General features: G+C 57.7%; 1 protein-coding gene across 1 annotated transcript; it reads left to right on the top strand.

Moving 5' to 3' along the window:
• Positions 1-265: 265 nt before the first annotated feature.
• NCS1 (neuronal calcium sensor 1) lies at positions 266-21802 on the top strand. The gene is made up of 8 exons (XM_058853909.1): positions 266-703; positions 13739-13763; positions 15253-15391; positions 15864-15942; positions 16047-16135; positions 16446-16523; positions 16849-16965; positions 17618-21802. The coding sequence occupies exons 1-7, from the start codon at positions 640-642 to the stop codon at positions 16945-16947; spliced, it is 573 nt and encodes a 190-aa protein (XP_058709892.1). The 5' UTR covers positions 266-639; the 3' UTR covers positions 16948-16965; positions 17618-21802.
• Positions 21803-21859: the final 57 nt, after the last annotated feature.

Genomic DNA, 21859 nt, shown 5'->3' with positions numbered 1-21859 from the left:
GACTCTGAGCTCAGCCTTTCTCCAGGCTCTGTGCTCCCACCGCCAGCTCCCCTTCTCCTCATCCTCCCTCCGCTGCCCATCAGCTTCCCCCCCACCTTCAAGCAGGACTCCGATTCCCGGCATTTCCCTCCGCGTGTTCCCGCTGATCCCTGCGGGGCGGCTCGGGATTGGGGGGGGCGCTCTGGAATCCCTCTCCTTCCCGGGTCCTCCCGCCATTGGGAGCGGCGGGGCCGTGCCGGAGCCTCATTCCCATCCCCATTCCCATCCTCATCCCCATTCCCATCCCGCTCCCGCAGCGCGGGGCGGGGCGCGCCGCCCCCCCGCCCCTCCGCGCCCCCGCGGCCGCTCCGCGCCCGGCGGCGGAGGGCGGGGAGGGCGCGTGGAGCCGGGGACACGGACACGGACAGGGACAGGGACACGGACAGACACACGGACACGCACACGGACACGGACACACAGCGCGGCCCCGCAGCGCAGCTCTGCGGCCAAACCCCGGCCGACAAAGCCCCCTCGGCTCCCCTCGCCGCCGTCCCCCGCGGGATGTAGCCGGGCCGGGAGCCCCAGCGAGGCAGCGGCCCCGCCGCTCCGTGCCCCGCAGCGAGGCCGGGAGGCGGCGGGCTCAGAGGCGCTGCCGCCACCATGGGCAAATCCAACAGCAAGTTGAAGCCTGAAGTTGTGGAAGAGCTGACCAGGAAAACGTACTGTGAGTGCCCGGGGGGCTGCCGGGGGGATGCCGGGGGTGTGATGGGATCCTCGCTCCCCTGGGTCGGTGCCACGGCGAGCGGCGGCTCCTGCGGGGCCGCTCCCGGAGAGGGCGCAGGCTCGGCCGGGCTTTGTTGGAAGAATTCAGGGATTGGCCTGGGAGGAGGAAAAAGCCCATAAGGCAGCAGGGACACGAAGAGGGGCGGCGAGCCAGAGGAAAACGCTGTTTTTTTACAAAATCCATCCTCCGTGGCCTATTTCTGAGCCTCGGGGAACGGCAGGGCCAGGGCCTCATCCTGCCCACCGGAGCATCGCGCCCTCCCTCGCCGCCCCCCGCCCCTGCTCCGAGCATCCTTCCCCGGGCTGCCCTGAGGATTGTCCTCCCCGCGCTGCCTCCCCGGAGCCCGGCAGCGGCTCCCGGAGCAGGGTGCCGAGCGGCTGGGTGGCTTCCAAAGTTTGGGTGCGTTACTTGGAGGGGTTCCCTTTGTTATTGCGCTCTGAAGTGGAGAGAAGAGCCCGACACCGGCGAGTTCGATGTTTTTCTGAGTATCTCAGTATCGGTTTAATAACCTGATTTTCTGAGCGAGTGGCTTTCCCGTCTGGACCTCCACTATAATCTAATTAACGTGGCTGGTGCCTCAGCCATCCAGTTTTAGCAAAATCATTTATTTTTCCTGAAGGATGCACAAAGGAAACAAAGGCTTTGCTGGCTCAAGTTTGCTTCCCCGCTTGCTGGCCGCAGATATTCCCCAAACGTGCGGCAGACCTGCGAGCTCTCCCCTCTGTCATTGCTGCAGTCCCACGGCAGCGCTTACCCAAAAAGGCAATAGATTAGGATGCAGCAAGTTCTCCCATATGGAGAAGAGGCAATACTGGTGCATTGCACAACCCTACACGCGGGGTTGCTCTCTGCCGTGGCACAGGCGGGAGGAGGACAGGTGCTGGGGGCATGTCCGCATCGCCAAGCCGGGTGTGATGGTAGGAGAGGTTGGGGTACCCCGGCTGGGCTTCCTCAAGGTGCTCAGGGGGAGGAAGTAGTGAGAATGTGGCAGTGCCAGGTGGGCACAGCCTGGGCTGGAGCTGAGCTGGGTTTTGGTGTCCTCACTGCAGCTGTCGCCCACAGCGAGTGCAGCCGCGCCGGGCCAGGTACCATTAGTGCTGTGCTGCAATCGCCCGCTCGCTTTGAGCCAGTGACGCCCTGATCTCCGATGGAGCCCCAGCACAGCCTTGTCTGCTGGTGATCTCCTGTGTGCTGGGCTTTCTGCACACCTGGGGTGGCTCCTCTGCCCAGGAGGGTGCCAGCACCATTGGGAGAACACGGGGCACACAGGCGGTGGTGCCCCATGGCTCACAGCTGAAGCCAGCCAAAGGCAGTGCTGTGAAACCAATGTCTTTGGGCACAGAGATATCTCTTTGCTGGATAAGGCCAGCAGGTCATTGCTTTTTTTGAATCACTTAATTCCCAACTTTCTGCTCCTCTCTTTTGGGTACCCTCCCCTTTCCAGTGTACCCTTTCCAAGAAAGATTGTGGTCCTCTGATCCCTCCCTCAGTGGGCTTCCAGTCTGTCTGGAGCTTTGCCTGCCTGCTCTGGACCTCTTGCTGCCTCTTTTTAAAGACCCCTGCACCTGTGCAGGTGAGGCAGCAGCACCCAGCAGCACGTGGCCCTTTGCATGGCTGGAGTCTGGTGCAGTGTGTGGCTGGTGGTGTGGTGCCTGTCAGGGAGAGATGTTGCTAATTCCAGGGTCTGTTTGTTGATCTCTGCTCATTCCTCCTCTTGTCTCTGGGACTAATTACTTTTGCTGAGCACTTCTGCCCCTTTTCTGCAGCTGTCAAGGCGAGAGTGCATTCCCTTGTCTGGTGAAGCACTTCACAGAGCCCTCCCAGGCACAGCTGAGAGCCTCTGATTTATCTTTAGACCATGGGAGATTAAAAGATACCAATTTCCTTCCATGTTTTGCCAGGCAGAGGAGAGGCAGGTAGGAGGGCAGGGCTGTGCTGAGAACAGTGGGAGGAACTGATCCAGACCCCTGTGCTGTGGCTGGTGGAACAGCTGGAGCAGGGGAGAGTCATACACACAAATCCATGGCCTGCTCAAGAGTTTCAGGGGGCCTGTTTGGAAAAGGTTTGTTTTCCACAGCATGTTGATATTTAGGCACGTTTCTGGCAGACCCAAGAGCATCCCTGGCCTGTGCTGCCCATCCCATTTCCTGGCTGCCACATTACCAAGCAAGTGCTGTCCCTGCCTTGTGTGTGATGCTGTTTCTGCTGTTGCTACAGCACATCTGGGCAGATGTCTCCAGCAGCCCAAACTGATGGGAACCTCCATTTGTCCCAGGGAGGTTCCCGTGGCAGCGTGAGCCGTGGCTGTGGTACGTGAAGGGCTTCTCCCACGCTGGGATTTCCTTCCATTGCATCATTTTCTGCTTGTATGAATTTCCATACAAAACAAAGCAAATATCAAAAAGGCCCCTCTCAGTTCTGCAGGATCAGAGAGAAATGTCACCCCCTCTCCCTGCCCCACACAGCTTTTCTGCTAATTTATTTCATCCATGGGACACAGATGACCTCTGCTTCCTCTCAGTGTTCCTCAGTGCCTGGTGGCTTCTTGTGTCTCTTGTCGTCTCTGAGCTCTCCATCTCCTATTCGTGGTGTTTCTCTGGCCATGCCTCAGTTGCAGCAATCCTGGGAGATGGGAGCAGCCAGGAGAGGAGCACAGGAAGGCTCAGGTGCCAGGGCAGTTGTGGACAGGGAGGTTGAGCTGAGGTTGCTGCAGGGCTGCCATCAACAGCCTCTGTGAGCTGTGAGAAATATTTTCCTGCATGCATTCAGAGCAGGTTGTCCCAGGCCCTGCTGGGAGATGGACATGGAAAAGCAGGAACCTGGAAACCTCATCTCTTGGCTCCCCTTCCCACTCTTCTCCTGACTTACAGTGCTGGGGGCCAGATTTTAATGGTACTTGGACACCTAAAGACGCAGAAGGGCTTCTTTGGAGTGCCAGCTGCCCAAGTCCTGTTGGTTTGGACCCATCTCCTTGTGCCTTTCTGTGTCTCTGGGCACCTGAGTGCCCAGGAATACCTGGCATTGCCAAGCTCCACTGTCTGCCAGGTGCTGGAATAATGCTGGTGGGGACAGCCAGGCTGCAGGGCTGTTTAACCCTCCTTGGAGACCAGGCTGGTGCCACACAGGAGCCTGCAGGAGAAGTCAGTGCTGAGTGATAATAATACTGAATAATAAATTATGTAATTCTTTGTACTTTCATAGATCCTTTCATCAAAAAGCCCTCAAGGTGCTTTATAATAATTAATTTATTAATCCTCCTGATGCCTCGTTGGGATAGCTCAGGGATGCAGTTTGGTGTTGTGTCCCACACAGGTGGTAACTCCTGAGACTTAGAGGAACCACCATCCACCCTGGATCACATCTTCTTACATGGGGATTTAAACCTGAGCTTAACTTGAGCCAGGTGCTCACATCTTAGGGCCACAGGGGGATTTGGGATTGTGTTTAAGAGCCTTGTGTGGCCTCAGTCAGAGGGTTCTGCTCAACTGGAGATGTGTGAAGGTCCTGAGGCGTGACTGTGGCCTGAATGAAGTGTGTGATGTGCACGTGTGCAGTCGTGGGTGCATGATACACGTCCTATGTGGAAATGACTTGGTGTGCACTCCTGGGAGAGAAACTGGGAGAGAAATACAGTTCTGAATGTCCCTACTCGCAGCAGCACTCCCAGCCAGTAACCCTTAAAATCATGAAGCAGTTTTAAAAACGTGCACTTGCTTCGGAAGAGCACATTTTAGCTCTTCTTTTTTTTCCAGTCATTTTGGGGAGGATTTGCTTTCAGGGTTCCCTTTGCACAGCTGTTGCCCATGTCCAGAACCAGCAGTGTGTTATTTTTGAGGCTGCAATAGCTGAGCAATCAGGCATGCTCAGAGCTCTGTCGGTGCAGCAGCGTCGCTCTGGGGCCAGGTTGGGGTCAGGATGGTTGGGGTTGGTAGTCCCGGTGCTCCTGAGGCCACAGAGGGGCTCAGGTGAAGGTGTGGGAGCCATGGCAAGGCTGCCAAAATGACACCCAAGCTGCAGAGTGGGTGCAAGGAAGATGCTCTTTTCCCAAGAACCACATCCCACCCACTGTGATCTATTTTGTGGATTTTAAACTCACTCCAGCATCATCACTTTCTGCTCTTTCACGATAAGCTGCAAAATTGGCTCTGTTGCTCGACAGTAATGCAGGGAATTAATGGGCATTAGTTTAAGAGCAAACTATAAACATATTGATTTGTAGTTACAGGGGTATGTGGTGGCGGGTGGAATCCTGTGGGAAAGGAAAGGAAATTCTACGATTGCAGCATTTGCAGCCAGGATAATGGATTGGTTCCTTGCTGGCTGAGCCAGGCTGGGGCTTTGCTCCATCATGCCACCCCAGTGCTGAGGAAATGTGCTGGCTGGGGCAGTGGGCAGGAGCAGAGGAGGGGCTTTGGTAGCTCCCCCACTGCTGCTGGTTTATTTTTAGCCTCCGAAGTGTTTGGCCCCAGGCACTGGGTTTCTCTGCCAGGTTGGTTTGTGTTGAAATCCCTCCTGTTGCTCATCCAGCAGAAAGCAGGGTGAGCTGGCTGGGTGGCTGTGGACCCCTTATCCCTCGGTGACAAATCCTGGGTGAAATTGTCAGTGTGGTGACTTTTAACAGGGCTTGGAGTGGCAGGACAAGCAGGAATGGCTTCAAACTGACAGAGAGCAGGGTTAGATGGGATATCAGAAAGAAATTCTCCCCTGTGAGGGTGCTGAGGCCCTGGCACAGGTTGCCCAGAGAAGCTGTGGCTGCCCTATCCCTGGAAGTGTCCAAGGCCAGGTTGGTTTGGGGCACTGGGCCAGGATGATGGGCAGGAGGTGCCAGAGGGATGCCCAGGGGCTGGAGTTTGTTTGGGGCCTGTTTTTGCTGCAGCCACGTGTAACCAGAGCTGTGAAAGGGGTTGCTGTGCTGCAGGCTCACTGCAAGGTCAGTGTGGAGCCGTTGTGCTGCCTCTGGAGGGCTGTGGTGGTCTGGAGGCATCCCCAGCTCCTTCTCCAAGGTAACCCCAACCTGCTCCCAGTGAATCCGACCCAGGGCATCCCACACGCACATGGACCTGGGCCTCCATGGGTAGGTGCAAGCAAAACAAGTTCTGGGGTTTCAGAAGCAAGTTTTGAAGAGTCCCTGCAGTCTCTGGGAGGTTCTTGCAGTGCCAGGGTGGGAAGGGGGGAGATGTGACCGATGCCCTGAGGGTTCTGTCGGTGGCAGAGCGGAGCAGCCGTCCCCGCCAGCCACGCTCGCACTGCTGCTGCTCCAGCATCACAAGAATCACATTTCATTTATCCCCTGACATGTTAATGGATCTGCTTAACCACTCTCCTGACCTTTGCTGCTGCCGCTATAATTAAGGTTGTGAAACAAGAAGCTCTGAAGGCATCAAAGGAAGCGGCTGCTTCAGGGAGGAGCCTGCGGGCGCGCTCGCTCTGTTATCGGGGTGACATTTGTGGGGTCACTTTGTTCCTCCTTCCCCTCCTTGTTCTCCTGGATCTTCTGGGGAGCTGGATGCCGAGGGAAGCCAGGGTTTGTGTCCTGGGCAAGGGTGGCCATGGGTTGCTCAGCCCCAGGGCATGGTCTGTGTCGCTTCCATTGCCATCACTGCCGTGGGTTCCCCAGCCCGGTGGTGCCGGCACAGGGCTCCCTCCCCACGCCTCCTGCTGGCAGGAGAGCTGCCTGTGCTTCATCCACCTGTTTTCCAGCATCTTCTGACTGATGGCTGGACCCGCTGGAGCTGCTCTGGCCACCCCTCAGTGCACAGTGATCCCTGCAGGAGACGGGGAGGGCAGCGGAGGTGGCCCTGCTGCCAGCAAGGCTTTGCCTTGAGCATCCTCCTGACCTTCCCATGGCTCCAGGGAGTGATGGCTGAGCCAGAGACACTTCCTTTCCTAGTGCCCATGCTGCTCTAGAGGGGAGTTTTCTCCTCTGCCCAGGGCAGGAATTTCTCCTTGCATTGGGGATGGCACCTTGGAGTGCCAGGTCACACTGAAATTCCTGTGGCTGAGGGATGGATTTGAGCAGGTGGCAGGACACAGCTGCCCCCTGGATGGCCAGGCAGGGGGGCTGCTCCATCCCTGCTCCCAGCAGCACTGGGAATCCTCTGCCCCTCCAGGCATTGCTGCATTGGCTTGTGGGGAAGTTGGGATTCAGTCCTAGGATAGACCTGCCACAGCCACCAGCTCCTGCTGCGAGGTGCTTCAGCCTGATTCATTAATTTCCAAATGAAGGCACTGTCCTTTGCCCTTCCTCTCCTGTCTTTGCTTCAAAGAACAACTGCTGCTTTTTCCCTAAACCCAATTTCCAAAGCCTAATGTCGGGCCCTTAAATATTTAATAAAGTCTAAAAAGGATTTCAGCTGCATATTGGCTTTCCTATTGGTACCAGCCCCGGGGGAGATGAGAACTGCTCATGGACCTGTTTATCCAGTCTGGGAGCAAGGCAGACCACTAATGGCAACCTCCGGCAAGGAGAGTGCCGAACACCCCGGCACTGCTCCGGGTGTTTCTCCGTGTCTCAGAGGAACAAATGACACCAATAATGCTGTGGAGCTCCAGCTCTGAACGTCTCAGAGGCTCCCGGACCTGCCGTGGTGCTGGTGATGTCTGTGTCTGATGGGGAGAGAAGCCAAACTGGGAAAGCTGGGATGGGGATGTCCTGCTGTGACAGGTAGGCAGCCCTGGCTGTGTTAGTGCCCACGCAGTTTGGGTTGCTCCCAAATGCCTTGGGGATGTTACAGGGATGGGCTCCCACACAGGGACACCCCATGGTGTGGGTGATGTGGCCTGGAGCAGGGATGGCACGGGGCTGAGCTGGGGGAACAGTAGTTGTGGCAAGCTGGGAGCAAAAGAAAATTACATCAGTCATATTCCAGAACAGTTGTTTGCATGGGGGTGACCCTGGTGCCACAGTGGTGTTTTAATGCCTCTTCCCCAGAGGCATTAAATTAATTAATAAATTAATTCCCCTGTGCTGCCTGGGAGCAGGAGAAAAGCCCAGTCAGGGGTGGTCTGGTGGCCCCAGAGCTGGCAGAGAGCACGGGACTAGGGCATCCTTAAGGAATTCAACCTGAATTTTAATGAGACCAGATCATCAGGACCAAACTACGCAAATGTCCAAAGTGCTGACATGTGGTGTATCCTAAAAGTTACCCTCATCAAACTGGGACATGAGTAAGCTCTGAGTGCCCCAGGATGGGCTGATGGACAGTCCTGGGGGAGGACTGAGCCTGTGGCAGCCTGCAAGAGTTCACCCTTTCCCTCCACCACCTTGCAGCTCCCATGGGCGCTGGGCTCTGCGCTGGGGGTTGTTGCTGGAACTGGGGGCATACACTGGGAAGAACCTCATGCCCGTGCTCCAGCTGTCCCCAGAGTGCTTCCCCCTGAGCTGCACAAAGCCACCTGACAGCCCAGGCTGCCAGAGGTGACCCCAGCCAGCCCTGGCACACGGGGCATCTTCCTCTCTCCGCAGGGAGGTGCCCATTCTGCACCGGACGAGTGCTGCCCAGCACCTGTTTGGGGGCTGAAGGAAGTCCCACAGCTACTGCACTCACCTGCAACAGCTGCTGCTGTGCTCCTGGCCGAGTGTTTTGTAGGGACAAGGTCTGGAACATGGAATGACCACTCAGGCTGTGATGTGTTTAGCCCAGGTAACTGCAGTGCCAGGGGCCGGCACTGGGTCCCTCTGTGCAAACCGATGGGCCCTTGCTGTGTCCGTGTTGGCAGGTGTGAAGTCTGCACTGAGCACCTGCTGCACCGAGCCCGGTGGTCGCTCTGAGGGACCGGAGGTGAATTCTGCAGGGGCTGTTCACACCGTGATGCCGATGCTGTGATCCAGGGCTGGCGCGGAGCCGGTGCGAGCGCACGCACACGCTGCCGAGCCGGGCGGGAGGGTCAATATTGACATCGTCACCATGTTGAGAGTGGAGTTTGTATCAGATTTACATTCAGAAAATTCTTAAATACGTGTTTCGCCGAGACGAGGGGCGGAGTGAGTTCGGCATAAATTGCAGGGTGTGCGGGGCTCACCCCGCAGCAGCCGTTGCTGCTCACACGAGGGGCCCTTCAGCGCACGCATGAGCACCCCAGGCTCTTCCAGTTCTGCGCCCAATTCCTTCACGCGTCAGCACCCAATTAACACACACATGAGCTCACAATTAATTTACATATGAGCACCCAGCTGGATTTATGCATGGCTGCCCAGTGAATTCCCGCTGGATCGAGCGCTGCTGCTCCGTGCATGAGCGCCCTGGTGGTTGATGCATGAGTGCCCAATTAATTGGTGCACGTGCCTGCAATTAGCTCACGCCTGAGTGTCCAATTCTTGCGCCAGCACCTGATGCATTCACACCTGAGTGCCCAATTAGTGTGCGCAAGTGTGGTATCTCCTAATTACACTAATTTACACATGAGTGCCCAATTAGCTCGCACAGGAGTGCCCAGCGAATGGACGCGTGACTGCTCAATTAATCCGTGAGTTCGTGAATGCCCACAAAAATGGATGCATGAGCCCCCAGCTGGTTCGTGCGTGAGCGGCCCTTCACTCTCTCCGCAGCACCCGGGCAGTTCATGCATGAGCACCCAATTAGCTCACCTGGAAGCACCCACATAATTTATGCATGAGTGCCTAATTAGTCCACGCATGATCTCCCGGGGTGTTTTTGCATGAGTGCCCCTCTGGCTCAGGCATGGGTGCATAAATGCCCCGTTCCTTCACGCCTGAGCACCCACTTGGCTCACGCAGGAGCGCCCATTGTGGGTGTCTGATTTCCCCCAGCCTGGGCGCTGCTCTGAGCGCTCTCAGCAGGTTTAGGCAGCTCCAAACACGACGGGAGCCCCATCTCGGGGTGATGTGCTGGCTTCCCCAGGCTGGGATGCCCGGGGACCCTGTGAAGGAGCCACAGCAGGTCCCTGGGGGAAATAAACGCCGCAGGACTGCCCTGCCATGACCCAGTGTGTGGTGCGGGATCAGTTGCCCGGGGCTGGCACAGCCCATGAGCTGGCATAGCTGGAGTGCCCTGTGGCGGTGAGGGAAGCCGCTTTGTGCCTGGAAATAATTAACTGGTTTCCCTGATAAGGCTGCGGTGCCCAGGGAACAAAGGTGCTGTCCTGGCAGCTGGGACAAGGGGGGACGTGTGGGGGCTTTGTGGAGACTCCTGACTGCTGCTGCGTGGGGACAGTGCTTGCTGAGCCTTCGGGAACCCAGCCCCGCATGAGGACAGAGCCGTGCCTTTGGTTTTGGCACGCAGGGGCTGAGCTGAGAGCGCACAGACCTGCCCAGGGACCACCCTGCGGCCGTGGCCAAACCCCTGCCCTTGCACACAGGGGAAGGGATGTCAGCACAAAACAAGCCCCTGTGCGGCTGAAGCATCACGTCACCTCATGCATCCCACCGTGACCAGGGCTCCCTGAACCATTCGAGTGCAGTCACCTCCCGCCCCGGTCCAGCGAACAGCCAGCTCCCTGCGGCAGGGCGGCCGATGGGGATTTGCAGTCCCGGCTCTCTCCTCTCCTCTGCCTGGAAAACACAAATTAACAGGCTTGAGCACTGATTAACCAGAGCTGATTCTTGCTGCAGTGGCAGCTGGGTGGTGGGAGGAGAGGGGGCACGCGAAGGGCGGGTGGTGACGGAGCTGTCAGTCCTCGCCTGTGCCACTGGGATTGATGGAGAGGTGGGGGGAGAGGGCTGGGGGGGAACTCAGGTACCGGCAGCTGGGAGGAGGGGGCTGGGGGCTGCTTGGAGGCTCTGCCTCTCTGCGCTGTGTGAGACGTGAGACCCCAAAACCTCCCGGCTTGAGGTGGGAGCGGGAAGGGGCCGACCAGCGAAGAAAGAGGGCCCTTGGAAGCGGTTCGGCCGTGTGTGGCAGCTCCTGAGCTGCTCTGGGTGCCTGTCCCTGTCCCCGCAGCCGGCCCTGCCTGCGCTGAGCCCGCTCCCGGCGGTTCCCGGCTCTGTGCTCGGTGCGGGGCTGAGCGCACGGGCCGGCGCCTGCGGGGCTCCGCTGGGGCTCCCGGCTCGGCGATGCCTCTTCCGGCTGCGCTTCTCAACAAATGACAATACTCTGCCTTTATTCAGCGCCTTTCATCCCCGAGGAAGCCGGGGCACGCTGCTCCTAACGAGCCGCTGCCTGCACTATTTATAGGCGTCCCCAGCGCGGCTGCGGGAGCGGCGGTCCCCGGAGCGGCAGCTGAGCCCGGCTCCCCGCTGGAACACGGCCAGGGACCCGACCCTGCTCCGGGGGGGGGGCTGCTGGGGGTCATCCCCTTGTTCTGGGGTGTCGGGGGCGCCCCTGGCCGAGGTTTACATCGCTGCAAATTGATGTGTGTCCTCTCAGCATCGCGCCGTAATCGATGCCGCGGGAGGGAAATGCAGCAGCTGCCGCTGCAGGTTCTGTCTGTGAGCTGGGCTCTGCCTGCCGGGAAGTGCAGAGCTCAGGGACAGCCCTGTCCCCGCCGTGTGTCCTCTGTCCCCAGCCTCAGGACAGGTGGCTCAGCCACGCACTCAGCATTAGCATTCCTAACTGGTGCCGCTCGGAGTGTCAGCAGCCGGCAGGGTCGGGGAGGCTGGGAATGGCAGCCCTGGAGTCATCATCTGTCCCGGATCCGTAACAGCAGATGCAGGGAGGCAGGGACCTGGGCAGGGATGGTGTGGTTCCCTGCCCTGGGAACGCTGCCCCCGGGCAGAGGGGAGATTCGGTGGCAGTGGAGGGGTGAAGGCAGAGGTGGGAGGTTTTCCAAGGGTTGGGATATGAGGCCACATTCCCACCTCAGGACAAACCCCACAGATTCCCCAGCACCCAAGGCTGGAGGACAGGCACCGGTGCCAGTGTCCTGGAGGAGGGATGGAGCTCCGCGTGGCTCCATGCCAGGATGCACATTAACAAATCCCTCACTGGGAGCCCTCTGCTGATTTCCAGCCTGGCAACTGAATGGTTCCCTCCGTAGGAAAAGCCTCTCCTGGGAGCATCACACATCTCTCCTGCGGCACGAGGGGAGCTGGCTCCATCCCTCCCTCCTGCCTCAGCCCGAGCGTGTCATTACCAGCATTTCTCCAGTACTAAAAAAAGCACAAATTTCTTAATTGTTTCCTGCTGGAGTTGAAAGGCAGCTCCCGCGCCCAAAATAGCATGTTGGGGGAAAAGCAGTGAACGAGAGAGCAGAAGGCAATTTGCCTGGAGGGCTGAGCCGCGCTCTGACTGCAGCCCTGGCTGCTGCTGCAGTCTGTTTTGCCTTCCCCGAGGGCTCATCCTCATCCTCCTCTTTCCACTTGCTTTCCTTGGTGCTCATGTGTGCTTGGGCCTGCAGAGCTGGTGCCTGGGGGATCCTCTGGGCATCCTCAGGGTGGAGGTCACGGCTGGTGTCTCCGTGCAGGTACGTGCAGGGAAGCCTGTTCCTGTTGGAGATGTCACTCGGGATCTCTCTTTTAGAAGGATGCTTCTGTGTAGCCCCTTTCTTTCTTTTATTTTTTTTTTATTTTGGGATGGGGAAATCCCTTGGAACTGCTATGACTGATGTTTTAGCCCACCCCAGCTTGGCCGCTGGATGCAGCGTGTCCTTCCTGGCTCCCTCCTGCCAAGAGACCGCTGTCTGCCCAAAACAAACAACCCTCTAAATCCCTCCTGTGGCACTGCCAAAGCCCTCAGTGTTCTCCAGCCTAGATGCTGAGCATCCCTGTGCCCGTGTCCCCTCTCCTGGGGAGCTGTGATGGACACCCCACAGTGCTACAGTGGGTGCTGTTTTTGCTGAATCCCATGGGAAGTGGGGGGAATTGGAGGCTCTGTCCCTCCAGCGACCCCTGTGCTGGGCTGGGGGGACCCTCCACTGCATGGGGACAGCTTTGGGCACAGTAATTTCTGCTGGAGAAGAAATTTCACTGGTGATGAGGTGAGGGCTGTTATGTGCCCTCTCGGCCACCCCAGCCTTCACCTCTGAGCTCTGCGCCTTCTGCCAGGCACGTTACAAATATTCCTGATGGAAAATTGCTTTCTTTTCCTTTCTTGCCATCCAAGGTAATTGACATCTGTTGGTGTGTCTTTGGTCTCTATTTTTATCAGCCGTTTGCACACTGACATCTCCACTCGCCTCATCATCCCTGCGCCTTTCAGACCTGTGGCTTTTTCATCATTATTTAGACGCACGACACAAGGGAAATGACAAACGAGGCCGTTCCCCTCTGTGCCCACCTGCTGGCACCCAGCTCCCCTGTGTGGGGAGGCACAGGCACAGCTCCTGCAGTGGGACACACAGTGACAAGTGCCAGCCCCCTGCCCAGCATCCCTCAGAGCCTTTTCTCTGCTGAGGACATTTTTCATCTCAGCAGCTCTCCCTTGGCTGTGGACATTTGGGGTTGTCAGTGCTGTTTTCTGGTTTATCATATTTTGGGGGTTTTTCCAGAGCCCAGTGAGGCTCCCCAGGGTGTTGGGATGGGTTTGAAGATGTTTCTCCAGAGGCAGCTGGTACGTGGGGGGATGCCAGGCCTGGGGCTGTGCCTGTGCCCACGCTCAGTGTGTCAGGGCAAGTCCCTTCCCTGAGCTGCCTCCAGGCAGATGTTTTGGCAGATGTTTTGAGGGATGTTTTAGTTCTGGGAAGATGAGCCAGCAGGGCCAGATCCTCCCCTGGCATGATCAGTTTGTCCCCTTCATGGTCCATAGCATCTTGCAGCTGTAGTTCTGCACTCCCTGAGTGCAACACAAAACATCTTGTGAGTCTCCCTGGTTTCAGGGGTCCCCAGCACTTGCAGCTCTGGCCCCATGGACTACCTGGGCTGGCCCAGACTGTGCCTCAAAAGCAGTTTCTGCCACATGGGGAACATGTGGGGAGCGCCTGGCAGCTCATGGAGCCAGTGAGGCCTGGGCATCCCCTAGGGAAGTCATTGTTGAGAGCCCCAGGGAATTCACTGATGGGGAGTGCAGAGGAACAGCTGCCACTGCAAAAGTACTAAATTTCTGTCTCTTTTTTTCTCTTTTCTCCTGTTTTCTCTTGCAGTCACGGAGAAGGAGGTGCAGCAGTGGTGAGTGCCCGCCATGGTGGTGAGCTGGCAGGGGCATGGGGCTGTGGGCAGGGGACAGGAGCTGGTGGCACTCAGTCACTGAGAGCAGGAAGGTGCAGGAGCTGTGGACAGGTGCACTGGTACTGGGGTGCAGGTGCAGCCTCATAGAGGGGAGACCAGAAAATGGATGGGTTTTCTTGCACACCCTGTGCAAGGGCTGGATTCTAGTGGCTCTTTCCTCCCCATACAAGCAGCCAAAGAACATGGGGACATGGGGACTCTCCAGCTGGTGACCTGGTGCTCTCCGTGAGGCTGGTGCTGTCCCAGCATGTTCCCTTTGGCAGCAGGGCCTGCAGAGGCTGGGGTAGGATCCACAGTTTCTTGCCAGCAGCACGCTCTCACTCCATCCCCTCCACCCCACCGAACACAGCGCCCTAGAAAAGCCACTGCTTCCCTTTCATCTCACTATCCCACCAATCAAGGTTTGCTTTCTTTATCTCTTTCTCTCATCCTTCCCCCCCACCCGATGAGTCATAGCTGCAGCATCGTGAAAAAGATGTCACCGGCACTTCGGTTTCCCACCTCACCACCCCCTTCCCCTCCTCCTCCAGCCCTTGTCCCGCTGCAGCGGGCGCCTGACAGATCTGGGCGATGTTGCATAATATTCACGTAGCCCACGTGATCCCCGTGTGGTCCCACATGCTCCCTTCACGCTCCCTGCGTGGTGCCCACACCCACGGAGCCACCGAGCCCTTCCCTGTGCTCTCCGGTGCAGCTGCGCTTTCCAGCACCCAGGTCCAGTCTGGAGCTGGAACTGAGGGCTCTTTGGGGTGTTTGAGCATTGATGGGTTTTGGAAATGACCTGGGCTGTGCCACCTGAGGACACAGGAACCCCACTGTGCCCCCCCAGCTCCTCTGAGCAGCTTCCATTTGGGGTCGTGCAAAAATTGTCAGGGAATATCCTGAGTTGGAAGGGACCCTCAAGCTTCCTCATAAGTCCAGCTCCTGGCCCTGCACATCCCAAGAACCCCATGTCCCTGCAAGTGTTGTCCAAACACTTCTTGACCTGTGGCAGGCCTGGTGCCATCACCACTTCCCTGGGGAGCCCATTCTAGTGCCCAACCACCCTCACAGAACTCAGTGGTCATTGTGCCATTGTTTCCTGGCAGGGCATGGCTGCAGCGTGGCTGCAGCGTCCCATCTCCCACACAGTGCTCAACACAAGCCTGGTTGTGGCCCTGTTGCCACTCTTGGGCTGGCAGCAGGTTGGACAGTGCAGTGGGCACCGCTTGGTGTCACTGGTGCCACTTGCTGTTTGTCCCCTCTGCCACCCTCCCTGGGGTGCCCGCAAGGACCTCATCCACAGGGCTGGGATGCTGTGGTGGGTGATGGGAGTGGCACAGGGAGCACCTGGGGACCTTCCCAGCTCCAGGCCACTGCAGCACTGGGGAGGAGCTCCCATCTCAGGGGGGAGACCCTCCAGGGCCCATGCTCTGCCCTCCATCCGCAGGTACAAGGGCTTTATCAAGGACTGTCCCAGCGGGCAGCTCGATGCCGCCGGCTTCCAGAAGATCTATAAGCAGTTCTTCCCCTTCGGTGACCCAACCAAATTTGCTACCTTTGTTTTCAACGTCTTTGATGAGAACAAAGTAAGTGTGGGATCCAGAGGCATGGGCCAGGGCTGTCAGGGCTGGGCCTGTGGCCATGGTGGGATGGATTTGGAATGTGTCTGCCTGGGACTGGAGAAGCAAAATATTCCAGCGCTTCCTGGGGCGTGAAACTGAAGCAGCGCAGCTGGAGCGAGCCCCCACGCTTGTTTTAGTCGAGGAAAGTCACGTGGGGAAGGGTGATGAAGTGGCAAAGCAGGAAAGGGGGAACGCGGTGTTTTGGTGCCGCTGACAAGAGCCCGTCCATGCATTCCAGAGCTGCTCCTGCTGGGATGTCCCCTGGTGGGCTGGGCACCAGCAGCTGCATCACAGTGCTGGAGAAAAATGAGCATCACCCCTCCCTCCCTCCCTGCTGCCTTTTTGGATGTGCCCCCTCAGAGGGGATACAAGGGCAGGGAGGACTTTGCTGGACAGGAGTGGCAGCAGCACCTTGACCCCTCCTTTCCTCCCCCAGGATGGGAGGATCGAGTTTTCGGAGTTCATCCAGGCACTGTCAGTCACCTCCCGGGGGACGCTGGATGAAAAGCTGAGGTGTAAGTGCTCCCCAGGGGATGCTGGTGGGCTCAGCCCCACGAGGGTGCTGGGGTGTGTGTCCAGGGCAGGGACCATGGCCCCTTGGTGTTGCTCTGTCTTGCAGGGGCGTTTAAGCTGTATGACTTGGACAATGACGGATACATCACGAGGAACGAGATGCTGGACATTGTGGATGCGATTTATCAGATGGTGGTAAGAGGGGCAGGGGGTGCACGGGGTGAGCAGCCCCTGGGGTTCCCTGCTGGACTGGAGCTGGGCTCTGTGGGAATGCTGAAACACCCCCAGTTCCTTCTTTGGCCTTTTTCAGTGGGGGGTTGTGGCCATTGTGGCCATCATGGCCAAGGCAGTGTCTGGACCTGGCTGCTGAGGGTGGTTCTAGTGCCAGCACTGTCCCCTTGCACCCTGTCCTGATGTGGGGGGTGTGGGGACAATCCTGGCCTGGGGACAGCCTCCAGACAGGGCACAGAGGGGTGTGTGACCTGTTCCTGTCCTGCTGCTGCAGGGAAACACAGTGGAGCTTCCCGAGGAGGAGAACACACCAGAGAAGAGGGTGGATCGGATTTTTGCCATGATGGACAAGGTGAGGATGCTTGAGGGCTTTTTCCCTGTGGCCAAGGGATTTAGGAGGTGCTGTGGGTCCCTCTGCTGCATCTTGGCTCCTGCAGGTGCCTCCTTGTCCCACCAACACAAGGTCAGCTGCTGCCAAGATCACTGTGGGATACTCACATCCCTCTGGGATCCCTGTGTGCATTTCAGGCTCTCCAAGGTGGCATTGTCCCCTCCATGGCTGCAGGCACGGGTGGCTCTCTGGGGGAGCCGAGGCTGAGGCAGTGCAGTGGGGAGGATGTGTGGGCTGCTGTGGATGTGCCGGGGTGAGGCGGGGCAGTAACGGGAGTGTTTTGCAGAACGCGGACGGGAAGCTGACGCTGCAGGAGTTTCAGGAGGGCTCCAAGGCCGACCCCTCCATTGTGCAGGCGCTCTCCCTCTACGATGGGCTCGTATAGTCCCGGGGCCGAGCGGCGGTGAGTGCAGTGCTGGGGGCTGCGGGGGCCCATCTCCCACCTGCCTCGTGCCCTTCCCACCTCCCCCAGGCACAGGCAGCTGATTCTCCTCTGCTGAAGCACCAAAACATGGATATCCCCCCAAATCCAGCCAGAGGGAATGCTGACCCCATTCTGACAGGCTTCTCCCAGTCCTCCCCATATCACAGAGCCCCCTCAGACTTCATCCCGTGGAGATGGAAATGTTTGCCTGTGGCACAGCTCACACCCTCACTAGCAGACATGGTTGCAGAGGAGGCAGGGAGGCAGCTGGCGAGCTGGGGGCACGGGGATGCTCCAGAGACAGATTATATTAAATGTTTTATTTATCTCACACCTTATTATATTATGCCCTGGAGCTGGGTTTGGCACAGCAGTGTCAGGGACACTGGTTCACAGCATCATACAGATGCTGGGCTGGGCACCCTGTGGTCTTTGCTGTGCAGAGTCCCTTGGAGCATTTTTGGTTATCACAGTCCAGGCAATGTCCTGGGGTTGGGTTGTTTTTTAACCCCACGGGAGCTATGAGATTTTCGATATTATTCTGTTTCCAGCTTTGCCCTGGTGCCGCAGCCACAGGGATTTCTGCCCATCCTTCTCACCCTCTTTCCCTTCTGCCCACCCTCTCCTGCAGATGCCTGGGGGAAGATGCTCTCCGTGCCATCCGACCAGCACCGCGTGAAGCTTGCCTGTCCCTCCCGGCCTTCCTTTCTGTTCCGCGAGCAAGGGATGCCCTCGAAGCGCGAGCTCACTCCCCCTCTCCGCACTCCGAACCAGCCGCTGCCATTCGCCAACTTCTGCTTTTCCCGAGAGAACCCCGCGCCAGACCCAGTCTGAGCGGCAGCGAACGCCCAGGACTCGAGGGCCGGGGGAACGGGTGGAGCATCGCCGCAGGCAGAGCCCCCTCTCGGCCTCCTCGCCCCCTTTGCTCCCCTTTTCCTACATTTTCGGATGGGACTGCGGATGTGCCGGCGGGGTTCTCTCTTGGGAACCGGCCGGCCCGAGACGGAGCCCAGAGGTACCGGGGGGCTGCACCCCCGGGGTGGCCGGGGAGCCGAGGCACCGACGGCGATTTGGAACAGAGTCCTGCTGTCACCCACCATGCCGCTGGCAGCCCAGCTCGGCTCACTAGGGATATATATTATATTATTATTATTTTAATTTTTTTTTTTTTTGTGAGACAGTATTGTGCTGTTTTATTTTTTGTTTTGTTTTTCCTTTGGTGGAAAAAAGTGAGGCTTTTTTTTTTATATGCCTATCTCGACGATCGATATCCTTATTTATTTGTTGTAAATGTTGCTGCTGTGTTTTGTCTCTCATGTGTGTGTGTGTCCACCCACCCAGGTGAGGATTTGTAAGGTTTACATGCTCGTACACTATTGCGGGGACCCAGGAGCCTGCAATAACAATGAAGCCAAAAATCTGCCTTCCCCCTCCCCTCCCACCCCCTGTATCCCAAGCTCCGTGGGCTGGCTGCTGTTTGGAGGGGATGCTATAGCTTCTTCTCCTCTTCCTGTTCCCAAGTTCCCTGCATTTTTCTGTTCATCCTTCCCTTTGGGAGCTCAAGGAAGGCTCACTCAGCGCAGACTCTGAGCAGACCAAGTTCCATCCCTCAGCTGGGAAGGGTGAGGAAACTGCCAGCCACCAGAACGTCCCCATTTCCTTCCTTTTATTCATTTTCTCACTGCATGAAAAAGTATTAATGGAGCCCAGAGTTGGGTTTTGCTTCCAAGCAGATTCCTTTGCTATGTTCTGCTTTGCCAACAGTGGGAAGTGTTTGGTGGTGGCTGTGAATCATCCTGTGGGCAGAGGGGGAGCCTTGCTCTGTCCTGCTCCCCATCCCAGCCGGGATGAGGTGACAGGGGAGAGCCAGGCTGGGCTGTGCACAGCTCAGGGTGTCTCCTACCCCGTCACTCCCACAGGACACGGGAGGTTTTGCTGTGAACCCAGAGCGTGGCCCCTTGGGGAGCCGCTTGCGCCCACCTTGGCTGGGAATACACACCTGGGGACACTGGGCTGCAGCTCCCCCGTCATGAGCAAGGCCTCCATGGCCTCTCCAAACTCCATCAACACCCAGCACCCTCTGGGATGTGTCCCCAGCTCAGCCCCAGCAGTACTCACACCGTGGGACACAGTTGGCATCTCTACTGGAGAGTGAGCGTTGCATGGGTGACGCATCAGCTGCCTTGGCCCCTGCTCTGGGAAAGGAGAGCCCTGCATTCCCTCAGGAGCAGAGTGCAAGAAGCCTTTGGGGCCCCTAAAGCCACCCTGGGGCCTCACCCTTCCATCTCTGGTCCAGTTGATGGCAGCAGCATCTTTCCACCCGGCTGTCTCCCAGCTCCTGTGGCTAAGCCCAGGCAGAGGAGTGTCCCCACGGCGGTGGGAGGTGACATCTGGATGTGGAGGACAGTCTGACAGGTGTCTCACGATGCAGGAGACAAGGGGGTGCTCAGTGCTCCCTGAATCCTCCCAGCATGGCAGCGACAGATACCCCAGCCGAGGGATGCTGGCTCTTCACCGTGCAGCCCCACTCCCCAGTTTTGGGATTTTGTGCTTGTGGTACTTCTTGATGCCCATGAAAAACCACCTTTCCCCATCCCCAAGGAGACTGATCTCACGTCCACGTGCAATATTTCTGCCTCTTCTGCAGTTTCTGCCCCTGAGGATCCGCATGTTTCACTGTGGGGGTGCTTCTGGAGGGTGTCCCTCACCCACTCCCATGGAAATCTCCTTTTCTTCGTTGCTCTGTGGCCAAAATGCAACTCTTTGGGGTAGGTTTTTGCAGTGCCTGCAACTTATTGAATGCTCATCTGCCAGACTGGTCCCCTCCTGGTGCCAATCGATGTTCCCAATGAATGTGACACTGCTGTAATCACCTCTGCTGATGAATGATGGGCCCTGCCACGTTTGACACAGTTCCCAGGAAAAGGCAAACCTCATTTGCTCTGACACTTTTCCCTGGAAAGCTTTTAATTTTTGGAGGACCTGTCATGGGTTGAGCTCCATCAGTGCTCACAGTTGTCTCCCAAGGGAGTCAGCCCTGCCAGGGCTCTTGGCACACTGAGTGTCCCTGAGCAAAGCGTTTTGACCCCAGTGTTCCCCCTGGCTGCAGGTTTGGGATCCTGCCTTGGATGCTTGCAGTCTCCCTTTTGGGGAGCACCGAGGGCCCCTCATTCCTTCTGAGCACCACCAGCGTCTTGGTATCACTGAAAATAAGGCTTGGAGCATCTTGTGCTTGGGAATGTTGGCCTTAACCTCCTCGTGCCTCAGTTTCCCCATCAGTGGAGGGGCTGGGGTGAGCCATCCCCCTCTGGAAAGCAGTTTGGTGTCTGTGCCCTGGCAAGCATGAGTGCTGGATACGGCTCAGGACTGCAGGCACAGGGCAGGACCCACGTGCGGGAAGCGCTGGGGTGGAATTCACATCAGTGAATCTTTAATTCCAGCCTGTGCTTCACACCTGCTCGTGATGAAACGGCCAGCAAGGCTTGGATTGTCTCTGTTTGTACAAAATAGAGCCCTGGCCATGGGAAGGGGGCCCAAAGCACAGCCAGGCAGAGGTGAGGGTCCAGCCCCGGTGACTGTGGCATGTGCCCCCCTCTCATTTGTCCCTGTCAGTGTTGCCCCATTAAATGCCATGTCTGTACTTTCCTTTCTTTTCACTTTTCTGTCTGTGTGCTGACTGTTGCTGCTTTGTATCCGTCTTTCCTTGAGCTCTGGGGCTGGGCTGGGCTGAGCTGTTTCCCCCAGGAGCAAGAAGGTGGGAGAGGGCTCTGGGGGAAGATTCCCCCTCTGCCCTCTCCTCACAGCACAAACCAGGACCAGAGAGAGAGAGAAGTGAAGGGTTTTTCCTCTGGAGCAGGCTTTTAATTAATTAATTAAATTTATAATGACACCAGGCTGGTCCCAGGAGCACTGTCATGGAAGGGGATGTTTGTTTATGGGGGACCCCAGATCCTGTTTGTGCCGGGTACCAGCTGCATCTCACCCTCCTTCACAGAAGCAGATGCCTGTTGGTTCTTCCTGTGCCATCAGGACACCACATTCCTGTTGGATGGCGAGGCTGAGGTCCTGGGAATCCCAGCCCAGTCTCTGCTCCTCAGTGGGCAGGGGTGCAGCTGCCTGGAGGGTGGAATTGCCCTGGAGTCTTGGGATCTGGGTTTGAACCCTGCTTGGAGCAGGGCTGGCTTTGAAGCAGGGCCAGGCATGGCACGGGGGCAGCTGAAATCACTGGCAGAGCTGCCCCCTTCCCATGTGTTTAGACTTGGGGGGTCATTTGGGGTGGGTGAGTGACCTGCAGCCAGCTCACTGTCCCCCATCCAAGGAGGAGATCTGGGGCAATTACTGAGAGCATCTGTCACCTGTCCTTCCCGAGGGGAGGGTCTGGCTGGGACAGAAGCAAGGGCTGAGGACAGAGGAGGGAGCTGATGGCTCTGGTGTCAGTGCACAGTTTGGGGTGCAGCAGTTTTGGGGTCTCAGTTACACGTGTCAGCCCTGTCCATGCAGCAAAGTCATCCTTCCCTTCTCTCTCTGCTCCAGTGGCCACCAGCCCCGGGCTGGGTGCCCTGTGCCCCAGGTGTGACCCTGCTCAGGGGGGTGGCCCAGCCCCGGGCTGAGAAGCAGCAGCTCCAGCAAGAGCCTTGTTTGTGAAGATGAAGCCTGTGTGTGCGTCCGTGCCGGTGTCTCGGCTTGCATGCCCCGCTGCCTTGTCTTGAGATGAATTCAAGAGCAAACCAAGCAAATGAAACAATTTAATAACAGAACGAAACAAAACCCAGGAACTTTGTGACAGTGGAAATAAAAGCTTAATGACAGTAACGAAGTGGCAGTGGTCTGTGATGTGCTGCGCCGGGGGGGAGGGGGGTCACGGGGGCCCCCA

This window comes from Poecile atricapillus, chromosome 20, assembly GCF_030490865.1.
Source record: "Poecile atricapillus isolate bPoeAtr1 chromosome 20, bPoeAtr1.hap1, whole genome shotgun sequence".
In the NCBI taxonomy this organism is placed as follows: Eukaryota; Metazoa; Chordata; class Aves; order Passeriformes; family Paridae; genus Poecile; species Poecile atricapillus.
This window is presented reverse-complemented; position numbering and strand designations above follow the sequence as displayed.

Excerpts from the sequence above, each read along its gene's own strand:
- NCS1 (XM_058853909.1), top strand. The coding sequence starts at position 640 with ATGGGCAAATCCAACAGCAAGTTGAAGCCTGAAGTTGTGGAAGAGCTG. Across the intron at positions 704-13,738 it reads GCTGACCAGGAAAACGTACT|TCACGGAGAAGGAGGTGCAG; the intron begins GTGAGTGCCCGG and ends TTTCTCTTGCAG. Across the intron at positions 13,764-15,252 it reads GAGAAGGAGGTGCAGCAGTG|GTACAAGGGCTTTATCAAGG; the intron begins GTGAGTGCCCGC and ends CTCCATCCGCAG.